The sequence below is a fragment of the Helobdella robusta genome, assembly GCF_000326865.2.
Source record: "Helobdella robusta unplaced genomic scaffold HELROscaffold_122, whole genome shotgun sequence".
Taxonomy (NCBI): Eukaryota; Metazoa; Annelida; class Clitellata; order Rhynchobdellida; family Glossiphoniidae; genus Helobdella; species Helobdella robusta.
In genome coordinates, this window is record NW_008703672.1 from 119,829 (window position 1) to 134,084 (window position 14,256).

Genomic DNA, 14,256 nt, shown 5'->3' on the forward strand with positions numbered 1-14,256 from the left:
TTCACGGCAATTTGCTCCACATGTAATATAAAAGATTTTCGGGAAATTCTAATTCTTTCAACTTTTTAGAGCATATTAAAGTAAGTAGATAATAATTATCTAAATATTTGTTATGTCTACTTCATGCTTGGTTGGCTGTACTATTCTTAAAACGTTGACACGTTTTGAAAGTAATTTGTACAGATTGCATGTTACTCAGATGCTAACTACTGCGCATAAAGTTTATTTGTGCAATGCAGCAATTTTCTTTCAGCGAATTTTAAACTGTAGAATAAAATCTTACAGTAGTTGTAATAACAGTTTAAATACGTTTACGCACATGTACGTATGCTTATAATGAATAAAAATGTTAATGTAAGTACACAAACTTTAACTCTTATTTACTGGAGCGACGCTCCCAGTTTACAAAGTAGCTCACCTTAAACGCTGAAGGACGAAATTCAGCAAGAAAAAGAGAGGTAGTAGTGACTGTCCCAACAAAAATTGAAACAAGTTGGTATAAATGAGTTATTATCTGCATTCAAATCTATTTCACAAGAGAAATCCACGGAAGCAGTGGCAGAAGTAAATGGTTGCATGTCCACTCAGATCAATTTGTACGATTGCAGGGAGAGTAATTTAAATTCTTCAAATTGTATGTGAGCAGGTCAACTCAATAATTTCTTGACTAATCCGTCTTGGAATATTGAAAGTTTCGTTGATGTATCCAGCCATGTGTGCCGTATTCGAAAAACTAAACTAAACATTGTCTCCAGCTTGGCAGCTGTTGAGCGTATCTTCAGTGTAGCAGGAACAGTTCTAAGTACTAAAGGCTGCAGGATGTCTGGTAGCCAAATTGATAAAATGTATTGAAATTATTATGTATTATAAATTGAAAAAATAAATTGATAAAAAATAAAGCGTTTTCTAATAGTAATTAAACTATGGAATGAATTAAAGGCACATTATAGATTTTTGAATATTTTATTTTGGGAATAAAACAGTAAATAACAGTTTATTTACTTGAAAACAAAAAAAATTTTCAAACGAATTTGGTGAGCGAAAATGATTAAGAGTAGTTAACAACTCTAGTCTAGGCAGTAGTCAAGAAGTAATTAACTACTACTTCGAATAATAATAATTGAAAAATAATTATTAACTTTTTTTTAAACTAAATTGTTAACTATAGTAGTTTACTACTTTTTTTGATTAGTTAACCCAACAATAGTAGTATAAATCAATGAATTGAATTGAATGAATTATAATTATCAATTGTAAATTATTTCTTTCTTTCTATGTTTCAGGAAAGTAGCATCTATCTTGCTTGCACATTGCACATCTTCCTGATTTACTCTTTAAGAAGGAAGATCCTTAAAACGTGTCAGCCCTACTTTCACTAACAATTGCCTAATTCTTCGTCAATTTTCTGATAAAGTTCGTGATTTTTGGTTTTCTGTCTGGGAATGAATGACAATAATGGTAAGTTTTAATAGATTGGTAATAATCAAAGATTGGCCAAACCAGCCGTGCTCAAAATTCTTCAAGTTGGCAGCTGCTGTGTATAAATCTGTTGAACAACCTTTTGTAAGGTTTCGTTTTCATCTTTCAGGTTTTTATTTGTTATCTGATAAATTTAAAGTCATCAGCCTTTACATTTTTTAAATTGAATATTTTTAAATCATTTAATTTTAAAGGCATTTATGTATTATACTTTATAAGGTTTTTATTATATCCTAAAAATGATTAAAATTAGTTAATAAAAACTATCAATTATTTTTCAACCTTTCAATTTAACAGTCTTGAATGCAGTGAAGCGTTTTCTAATAGTAATTAAACCGTTATCACATTCTTTTAACAAATCTCAGACAGCCATCAAACTTTTTTGACAACTTTTGCCGTTAAAAATGGTTTTCTAAAAAATATCGAAAAATATATTGAAAATCTATTAAAAATTTTACAACCTTAACTTAAATAATTGAAACAGTAATTTATAACAGATTATCATCTTATTTAAACTCTTACTCTTTGCTACCTATATCTCAATCTGGTTTCAGACCTGCTCACAGTACTGATACTTCTTTACTCACATCAAAATACATAATACATATAATACATAATACACAATGATATCCTTCTCTCTAGTGACAATAGTAATCTCACTCTTCTTCTTGCTCTTGACTTTTCCTCAGCTTTTGATACTGTTGATCATACTATTCTCTTGAGGCTGCTACATCTTTCTTTTAATATTACTGATTCTTGTCTATCTTGGTTTTCTTCTTATCTCTGTAATCGTTTTTCTTCTGTTGCTCTCAATAATTCTACTTCTTACTCTCTACATTTTTTAAATTGAATATTAATATTCATTAATATTAATATAATGAATACCCCAGGGTTCTATGCTTGGCCCTCATCTATTTATACTCTATACTTTTGAACTACATCGTATTATTAATAATTTTTCTTTCACTAGTCAACTATATACTGATGATTTTTACAGAGACTAACAGGGTTTATAGAGTTTGTTAGAGTTTAATAAAGTTTTACAGAGTGAGTTTTACCGAGTTTTACAAAGTCGTATAGAGTTTTATAAATTTTTATAGAATTTAATATCTTTCAAACTCTCCAGAAACAATTTTATCTTCAACAAAATATCAAACTTTTCAGCAACTATCATTCCGCTCTCCAGAAACAATTTTCAACAAAACGGTCGTCTTCTTGTTCTCATTTCTTAACTCGTGTTAAACACTCTTTTGCTAATTTTGCATTTGCTTTTTCTTGCCCTTTCCTCTGGAACTCTCACCTCCTTTGACTACTTCTCAATCACTTACAAAGTTCAGAGCGGATCTCAAGACCCATCTGTTTGCAAAATTCATTCAGGAGCGCAGTTGGACATCGCGGAAATAACGCTTTTTAAACATTGATTGATTGATTGATTAATTGATTGATTAATTAATTGATTGATTGATTGATTGGTTGATTTCAATCGGTGTCCGGTGTCTCTAAGTCACGTATTGCTCGTTTTTTCATCTATTATTTTTTTTCCGTGTTCTATTTAATTTTTTATGCTTCTTTTTTCCGTATTCTTCTCTACGTATTGTGCTACTCCACTAGTTTACCAAATCGCTTATAGCTATTATTATTCAAGATTGATATATATTTTTTTATGCAAAGTAATCTAAGTTTCAATTTTGGCAAATTTTGTTTTTTTAATTAAAAAAAAAATAAGTTAGAAGTTTCGGATGGCATTGAACCGTCGACATTTGTGTTAAAATTTTTGAAAAATTTAGATCAAAATGAACATGCGCTTGCCCGTTCAGGCTGCATGAAGCGGTGACTACTGGTATCCAACAGATATTAATAGTTGAGCGCCTTATTGTTTAATTGAAAAATTCAGTTTATATTAACTTTTAAACGCAAACTTCCGAATGTTTGTATTAACTTTTAAACGCATACTTCCGAATTAAGGTAAAGTAGTTTTTAATTCTAAATTTCTAATTTCCAGTTTGAGGTGTTTATTTACTCCGAGTTCGTATGAGACTCCAGTCAATCAATTTATTCAACAAGTTTCAAGAAAATATTTTTACGTGTAAAAAGTGGAACATCTGTCTATCAGAGACAAACAGGTAACCTAATTTGTTTCAAATTTGATTTTTTTAGTTTTAAATTTTAATAAATTTTAGATTAACTAGCTAAATAATTTTTTAAACATATTACATAAAATTCCGTTTAAAATTCAAGTAATATCCAGTTGTATAAAAATGTCTTCTAAATTAACTAAAGAAAATAAGTTCTGAAACTTTTTTACTCAAATTACACTATGATATCTTTCTCTCTATCTCTAGTAGTGACATTAGCAATTTACTCTTCTTGCTCTTGACTTTTCCTCTGCTTTTTCTTTTTATTTCATTATTTCCTGGGCTTTTGATACTGTTGATCATATTATTCTCTTGAGGCTGCTACATCTTTCTTTTAATATTACTGATTTTTGTCTATATTGGTTTTCTTATCTCTGTAAATGTTTTTCTTCTGTTCTCAATAATTCTATTTCTAACTCCTCTACTCTTACTTTCGGGGTACCTCAGGGTTCTATCCTTGGCCCTCTTCTATTTATACTCTATACTTCTGAACTACCTCGTATTATTAATAACTTTTCTTTCTCTAGTCAACTATATGCTGATGATTCTTATATTTATACTTCTTTTCCTCCATCTAATCTCAATAGTGTTCTTCATAATTTATCTCTATGTCTTTCTTCGATTATCGCTTGGTCTGACTCTGTGTGTCTTAAACTTAATCCTTCTAAGTTTGAATTAATTTGTTTTAATAAATCTAAACACTCTATTACTATTCCTCCTATAATCTTACCTGATTCTAAAACTCTTGATGTCTCTCACAAGTTTGGTAGTCTAGATTTTATCTTTGATTCTACTATGTCTCTTTTTTCTCAGATTAATAGTGTTGCTAGAAGCTCTTACTTTCATCTACGTAGAATAAAAAAACTTTTGCCATTTCTTGATGATCCTACTCTTCTCCTTCTTGTTACTTCGTTAGTGTTATCCAGGACTGATTATTGTAGCTCGCTCTACTATGGTCTTCCTGATTCTACACTCTATCCTATAAGTAAAGCTTTTAACTCTGCTGCTTGTGCTCCTTTCTTTTCTCATATATCACCATATCTTGTTCTCTTGCACTGGCTACTTATAAAACATAGAATAATTTTTAAAATTTGCACGTTTATGTATATATGTATTAGTCTCAATATAAATTATTTCCTAAGTATTTATCAGATATATTAATTGAACCTAAACGCCCCGGTTTACGATCGTCTTCTTGTTCTCGCTTCTTTTTAACTCGTGTTAAACACTCTTTTGCCAAATCTGCTTTTGCTTTTTCTGGCCCTTTTCTCTGGAACTCTCTACCTACTTCTCTGACTACTTCTCCATCACTTACGAAGTTCAGAGTGCATCCCAAGACCCACCTATTTTCAAAATTCATTGAGGAGCACTGTTGAACATCGCGGAAATAGCGCTTTACAAGCTAATTGATCGATTGATTGATTAATAAAGACTAAACTTAATCTTAATGTTTAGGAAAACTTAGTTGTCAGGCACCTTGATCCGATGCTCATGCAAATACATACTCATCACCACACCTACTACATACATAAGCATGCTTAACCTTTTTTTATTTGGTTCAAGGGTTAGCTTAGTTATTTATTTTAGTATCATTCATTTATTAATTTATTTTATATAAAAATTATGTTGTGTTAATTAAGCCAGATTAAGTTGTCAACTATATGCTGATGATTCTTATATTTATACTCATGGTAATGCCTCATAAACAATAATTAGTAGAAGCAATTATTTCATTGCTGTTTAATGAAATGATTGTGTTTCCGTTTTAATATCTGTTTCAATTTTTTGTGGCCATCTTGTTTTGATGATTAACATTTTGTTTTATGTCATTCAGATGCCACAATATCTCATCTGCTGGTACCAAGACAGAGGATCATCCCGATGTTGATGACGACACTCAAACAGAATGCTTCCTGGATAGTGGGTTTGTCATTATTATTAACTAACTAGTTAGAAACTTCTGTTTTGCTACTTTGGCTAGAACCTAATTGATTGGTTGATTGATGTTATTTAATACTAAAAAACTTAATTAAAGAAATACAAGTTCAATTAAATTAATTAGTGCTTGTTCACTTGTCCATTGACTTATTGCTTTCTTACACTGCAACTATTTATTAATTTACTCAGCGGCATGTTCAACATTTTTGAAATATTTAATTAATAGATTGAACCTCTAACCACCATCCCCTAAAATAGGCCCAGGGCAATCAGACGCTCTGGCCACAGCATCTTCCTTGACAGCTACAAATCAAGAATCGACAGTGGGGTCAACAACATCTGTCCTTTCTGCCACCAACAACCAGACGATGCCCCCCATCTGTTCAGCTGCCTCAAGAACCGCACAAATCTCAAAATAATGGAACCCAGTAGATGTGGCCAACTGTCTTGGTCCCTGCCTGGACGTCTAGAATGGGCAACAACAACAGCAGAATTAACTGTGCCTTATTTTAAGAAACCTGAATTCTCATTAAATTGATGAAATATAGGTGTCTGTCTGTATATATGTATGTAGGTAGGTACTGTACGTACGTACGTATATATTATTATATATGTATGGTCTCCTTGTCGATAAAAGCTATGAGCTATATGTATGTATGTATATATGTATGTACGTACGTATGTATGTATGTATGCATGTATGTATGCAGGTGTGGTTGTATGTATGCAGGTTTAGGGTATGTATGCATGTATGTACGTATGTATGCAGGGGTGTTTGTATGTATGCAGGGTTGTGGTTGTATGTATGCAGGTGTGGTTGTATGTATGCAGGTTTTGGATTAGGGTTTCATTTCAAATCTTACTAATTTTATATGAGTTCATTCATGTTGTTAAATGTTAAGTGAGAGGCTATTCATGATTCTTATGATATAATTAACGCCCATTTACTAATTTTTAATATTTTAAATAATCATTATAGAAATAAAATGGATAATATTGTAACAAAATGTAAATAAAATACTTGAAAATTTCCTCATAAAATGGCGTTTAAAATTCGAATAAAATTATAATTTCAATTATTTGAATCGTTAAAAAACGGGAAAAAATGCTTATTTTCATTATTTTATACTATATATCATAAAATTGATAATATATTTTTAGCTAATTATAGACTAAAAAAGGTAATAAAAGTAGTAAAATCGCGAAAAAATTACTTTAGTAATTAAATTTATCATTGCGGTCAAAATACAAAATTTATTATTATTACTATAATTAACATGCATTTTTATGATTATTCCGAACAACTTATTATTATTCAGCATAACAAAATTTTCTGAAAATTTCCAAATTTTTCACTAAAATTTTCGAACAATATGAATAATCATAAAAATAATGAATAATAATAATGTATAGAAAATTTATTATTATTGCGAACAACTTATTATTATTCCGCACAACAAATTTTAGTCAAAATTTCACGAAAATTTTAGCATAATAAGAATAACAAGAGAATAAAGGAATAATAATAAATTTATTATTAAAAATATTTCACATACGTTAGCATATACTCGCGCACGCATATACATGTTATATAAATACATCCTTGTATACATATGTTATATAGACATGTACCTTTGTATACGTATATATTTATATAAATATATGCCCATATGTATATAAATACATGCTTATACGTATGTATATATATATATTATACATATATATGTATATATATAGAATAAACTAATTTTTCTTTCGGTAAAATTTTGGATCTAAAAACGACGAAATTGGACCCCCCGGTTAATTTTTTTTTCAATCGCCATTTTAACGTTAGAAACGACAAATATAAACGTAAGCACCGGAAATTAAGATTTATTTTTAAATTTAAAAATGGATTTAGATCAACATTTCACGCCATAAAAGAAGTTGGACAAAAATAATTATAAACACGCATTTTAATATATTTTTTAAATTACTTAATAATGAAAGTTGATAATAAAATAAAGCATAATTAGATACTTAATTTAAAAATACGCAAATTTACTAACAACAGCAACCAAAACATTAATTAACATTTCAAACATTCTAAAAGGATTTGAACTATTACACTTATAACTACAATATAAATTTTAACAATATTAAAACATAATAAAATAAAAAAAAATACGATAATTAACAACAAATTACGCGTTTGAGAAAAGCATTTAAAAGGAGGTATCAGCATCATCATCATCATCATCATCACTCCCTGAACTTTAGAGACACCATGGCTGCCACAAGCAATCAGTAACATCATTATCACCAGAGACTGTAGTATTAGAAGTAACTGCAGTAGCAACTGCTGCTACAGAAGTAGTAGTACCAGCAGTAGGTTTATGATTAGGTTACTATTTTCTTCCATGAAATGAGGCTCTCCACGGAATCAAAGTTTTCAGACGTTTCTCAGACTCTCCATTTAAATCTCCGTAAAAATTCTCCTGTCGGATATAATTTAATCAATTGTTATAACTATTCAATTGTTTAATTATTATTGTAATTATTATTGTTATCAAAACAAATGGTAAATTTGTAAATTGATTTTTATTAAATTATGATATCAATTCAAACATATTATACATTATACAATCTTTACAACATAAAAAAAAACAGAAGAAGAGGAACAAGATGAAGAAGATGGCGAAAGAGATGAAGAAGCAGAGGAAGATGACGAAACAGATGAAGAAGACGAGACAGATGAAGAAACAGATGAAGAAACAGATGAAGAAACAGATGAAGAAACAGAAACAGATAAAGAAGATGAGACGGAGGAAGAAACAGAAAAGATGAAGATGAGAGAGATGAAGAAACATAAACAGATAAAGAAACAGAAAAAGATAAAGAAACAGATGAAAATGATGAACAATCCTAAAATTTAGTCATTCACTAGTTGACTAATTTAGTCAGAATATAACTAATATACATTGCCATATATTCATTGTAAATTAAATATCATTGAAAATAACATCATCTTACTGCACCATAATCAAAATCCCCAGAAAACCTGTTCTAAATACTTATTAGAAAAAGTTACAGCCACCACAGCAGCTACTTTAAAGTGTTGGTTGACTTCATCATACTGAGAGACAAGAATGTATCCTGCAATCTCACAAAAAGTACGTTTTAATAGTAATTAGTTGACATAAATTAGGTACAAGTTAGTTTAAATTCAAATATATCAGGCCTTAGTTAACAGAAACGTACACAGACAGGAACTGTAAAAACTTGGGCAAATATGCGAAACTGAACAAAAGAAAGAAGAAATGATTGAGGCAAAATTTTGCACAAACCAACTGCAAACTTCCAGCAGGGAGCCAGTGATGCTGGTTGATGTCAATGACGATGCCCTACAGTGGCACACTCAACCATCTTCCAGGAAGCATTCCTTCCTCATCGGCAGCAGAGTAGCTAGGTCATCAAACTTCCTCATTGGTCACAGCTCAGATAAAATAATATATTAATACATTAGATAATAATATACTATTAAACGAAATAGAATAGAATTATAACCATGAATATAAAAAAAATCATAACTAGCAAATAGGTTTATAATATAAATAATAATTGAAATGACAATTATAACATGACAGTGTGAAAATGATTATAGAATGTGTAGAGGGAAAAAAATATTTAAATTATAAACCTTCTGACTGTGATAATTAGAGTGTTATCCATTCTTGACTCTTGCAGGGCAAACACCTACAAATATAAAACATATTTTAGTTATTATATGCGTAATTCAACAACGCAAAAGAAATTTGTTTTAATAAATCCATACGCACTATTACTATTCTGTCAATTATTTAAAATCTGGAATAGTAAAGAACCAACTGTGTATCTAGAGACACGCTTACTGACAAACACACAAAGCAAAAAAATACGAACCTAAAAATATACATAATTGGTTTCTAGAGTTACCTGAAGCCACACTTAGTGACAAACACACAATAAATAAAACATACATACATCAGGATATATATTTAATTCAATTAAATTAAATGTTAATTCAGCAAAGTATCATTGAAAACACATCACTAAGTGAGACTCGAAGTTTTCACTTGTTGGACCGCAGAAGTAGTAGATCAGAAATGGTGTAAAATATACATAAAGATAAACATTTGGGGCTACCCTAAGGTTTCCAAGTCTGAATAAATTTTTTTATTGTTCGCTCCCATATGTATGACTAACATTTCTCGTCCCATTTGTATAGTTTTTGCAAATTGCATGCTAGAATAAATAAGCCTTTAGCAGTCAGCAGCAGTTAAAAAGTATTAAAGGAATGTAAGATTATTAATCTTAGAGATTAATAAGTGAATAGTAAAAATTTAAAATAACAAATAAATTTATAAGAAGAGTTTGGCTTCACTGATCCAGTTGTTTTTCAGTCCCTCCCACATTTATAAAAAAAACTTACAATCACTGGCAATGAAGAAATGTTAAAAAATTTAAAACACTAATTAACTAATTAAGCGAATGACATTGAAAATTAAATAAATCTTGATAATTAAGTTAGAAGCGGGTTCATAGAGTGTAGTAGTAGGGTTAGGGTTAGGTTCATAGTAGTTCATAGGGGGGGTCTAAGATTTTGTTACGGAGTGTTACAGGGAGGAAGGGGGGGTTCAAAAATTGTTACGTAACACAGAAAAAAATGTTGTTTTTTATATTTTTCATTATTAATAAATTTAATTTTTCATTCTAAAACACAAATGTTAGTGTAGTTTTTATAGAATCTATGTTAATAAATGGTTAATGATCATATTTCTTTAAAATTGTCGTTTTCATCCATGAAACTTAGCAGTTATGAACATTCTGATAAAAGAACACGACGAATGCAATGCATTTTCGTGACCGCGTGGTACATACGGAAAAAAATCAAAAAAAAATTCTGCTTCTACTCTAAATTCAATTGTTTTTTATTACCGAAAAATTAAAAATATTTTTTGTTACGTAACAGGGGGGGGGGTAAGTCGTTTGTTACGGAAGTGTTACGAAAGGGGGGGAGGGGGTCAAAAAAGTCGTTTTTTCGTGTTACGTAATACTCGAACGGCCTCTAGTCTACACTGTAGATTCGGACTCACGGCATGTATTATCGTCCGACAAATATATACATCAGAAAAAAACGATAAAGGATTAAATAAAACAAAATTATATTATAATATTACCTGGACTCCATCTTTTCAACATTTGAGCGTCCATCGACATTTCTTGGTAGATCCATCCGACGATTTAACACAAATGCAGCCAGAGAAAAAAAACCAGTTCGAAATTAAAACGAAAAAAATACATCATAAACTACAAGTGTGGAAAGCCAGAAACTTTTAAAATTTCACAACAAATTAGAAATGCAACTTGTGTTCTAAGAAAAAGCGCAAGATTAGAAAATCTAAATGCACACGAACTTGATGAAGACGGTGCTCCCAAATAACAGAAAATTGTTACAATATATAATCTTATACAACTCCACATAACTACATACATACACATACATATATCAATGTTATATATATAAACATAATAACAACCGATAGAACTATGAAACTATTTATTCCCTGTAAATAATAGTTAGTAATAAAAAGTTTTAACCGTATACAAAAATTAAGCATTGTTGTTTAACATACCTATGTATATGTTCTTATAAATATATATATATATTAATGGGTTTGTGTGATATCACTTGATTTGAGGTATATAATTGAATACATGAAACCCTACTAAAACTTAATGTCATTCATATATAAAAAAAAACAAGTGGAACTGATTGCACCATATAATTTGAATTGCACCACCCTAAGGCAAGTCTGAGAAGTCTTATAAAATAATTAACTCTTCTAATCATTTATTAATAAATTATAAATGATTAGAAGAGTTTATATAATAATTAAAAATTATTAATAAATTATAAATGATTAGAAAAGTATATATAATATAAATATTTGATAATTATAATAAAATTTAGAATATTATATAAATAATTATAAAAAATCATTTAATTCAATTGAACTATACTTTTGGCACTTATCGAGCATTATATTAATCACATACTTACTTATTAGAACATTTATAACTTTTTTGATTTAACATTAAAAAATTGCGGGTTTAAAAATGTAAAAACAAATGTAATAAACAAACCCCAATGTCAAAGTTGATTAATTGATACGCAGGTTGGGGTTGACTGCTACAAGCGTCAAACGTCATTACAATGAAAAAGAAAGTTATTATTTAATATTCACCATAGGCATAGTTATGACAAATGAATGCTTAGTTTCGTCTTTTTTGTTGTCAGGTTTAACTAATTGGAAATAGCAGCCCTACTCTTTCGCTATTTCTTGTTCCAAATTAACAGTAAAAATTTGTCGATTACGCTGAGCTGTTAATAATGGACTGTGGAATGCCTCCATTTGACAGACTCCGATGGAACGCAGAAATCATAAAAATAAATTATATTGACGAGCAACGATCTGAATTGAATATGCTATATAACTAAGGTACATTTTAGTAACATTAAATATTAATTACTGCAAACCGCATACACACTTAGGTCAACATTAGGTCAACAGAGATAGAGAGAGACGGACATCACAAGCCTTATCTCAAAATCTAGTTCTATTCAGTTAAAAAAAAGGTAGAATTCAATATTACTACCATTGAATTATAATTTCTAATATCAATAGTTATCACTATTTTAGTGCTAAATTGAAAATTCACAGCAGATTCAGATAACACTCAAATAAATGAAACAACTTAAACTAGCAAACTAATGCTACTAGTAAAATATATAAAAACACAAAGTTTTCAACGCATTTTTTAAAACCATTCCCAAAATTTTCATTTCAAAATTTGGTCATTCATTAAATTGGTGCTTAACCTGTCAATCGATCTCGGTTGTAATTTGGACGGGTGGCCTGCAGATCTGTCAGGTTGATTGGAAAAAAACAAAATGTTAAATGATTAATTTTATATTTTTCAAAAACCTTCAACAAGCCACTGACTAATGCAATATACAATCACAGTACAGAAGGAACAAAATCCAAATAACAACTAAATAAATAAAAGTAACATTACTGTAGCTGAACTATTGAATATTTGATTAATCAGTAAAAACAACATAGGAAGCTAATTTAAACAAAGAATTTGATAACGTTAGAAGTTTTTGTGGAAATCAAATGACAGTTCCATTAAAAGTAACGCAGTATTTACAGAAGCAATCAATTCCGCTTGACAGGGGAACATCAATCCATATTAAAAAAAATGGTTCAGTCCACTGATTTTGATGAGATGTAAGATGATGAAGCATTTGAATAATAACAAAAGAATTAACAGTGAAGAATTATTTATCAGATCGAGACGGCCTCCACAACAACAAACAAAATAATGATTGAAAAGGAAATTAAAACACAAAGATTACCAGCCAATATGATTCTTTCTCCTTCATCCTGCAGTAATGAATGAGAGAAACAAACACCCACAATATTAACTCAGCCCAGCTTGAGGAAATTTAAAAAATATATGACTGACTGACGAATTCTTTCAAGTTTTGAAAATAATTTGAAAAAAAGTTAAATTGTTAACACTGCAACACTTTTAGTAGTTAAAACCGAAAATTAAAAAAAAACACAAGTTTTTTTAATTTGAAATTTTATAAAAAATTTGAAGGCCAGTGTTTTACAAAAACACTGAAAATCTGATTGAGTACATATAGTTGATGAATAACTTCAATTTCTATTGTTTGCAGATGATGAATCTGTCCCTTGAACTAGGTGAGATGTAGGAAAGAGGACGAAACATTTGTATAATAAAAAAAATTAACCGTAAGAAATTAATCATCAAAACAATATGGCCACAAAAAACAAGATAAATTATTGAAATAGAAATTAATACACTCACAATTATTACTCACCAATCAAATTTAGTAATAAAATAATGAAAGTTTAAACAATGGTACAAGAGTTGGTTTGTGATGTTATGTGATGAACTTCTGATAAACTTCTGGTGAACTTCCCGTACAATAAAGCATTCTTATGTGGGTGCCAAGAAAAAGTTCAACAAATTATCTGCACATATTCACATTTGAGATGATTAAGCTGGTCACCAACTCCACGAATGCAGTGTCTTCATATTCTGAGCTATTGAGTGTTCATGAAGATTAAATAAATTTTTTAATGTAGAACAAAAAAGTTTTTAAAAAAGTATAAAACAAGAACAAACCATTAATTTCTCAACACTAGAATGAAGGAAGGCTACAATTTTATAACAAGCATTACATTACAGTGTAATGCTTACACATCTGTGCTATGATTAGTTAGACAAACATGTCATAGAACATAAATAAATAGCACTGCTGAGAATTCATGTAGATCAAATTAATTTATTCATGTAGACAAGAAACTAGAAAAAGGTACTGAAAAAAAACCATTCCTTTACCTAATTAACATTAGAATAAAGAAAAACTACATTTAACATCTAACCTGATATGAAGACTGCATGGACTAACTAACTAAGGATGGTTCTTGTTAGTTAGACTAACTAAGTAAAAGTTAGCTCAGCTGGCTTTTGGCTTAGAAATAAAAAATGGTGCTGTCTGACAAATCACTGATGAGATGAAATGAATTCTTTTTTGTAGAACTTTGAAAATAAGTTTTAAAAATTACATGTTAAGAAGTTGACGACA

The 14,256-nt window shown here is 29.6% G+C and overlaps 1 protein-coding gene across 1 annotated transcript; it reads left to right on the forward strand.

Annotated features, from left to right (window-relative positions):
* Positions 1-8,851: 8,851 nt before the first annotated feature.
* Positions 8,852-11,013, forward strand: HELRODRAFT_183870 (hypothetical protein; the record flags this gene model as incomplete). Its single annotated transcript, XM_009013882.1, has 2 exons — positions 8,852-9,000; positions 10,830-11,013. The coding sequence occupies 2 exons, from the start codon at positions 8,852-8,854 to the stop codon at positions 11,011-11,013; spliced, it is 333 nt and encodes a 110-aa protein (XP_009012130.1).
* Between the last annotated feature and the right edge of the window lie 3,243 nt (positions 11,014-14,256).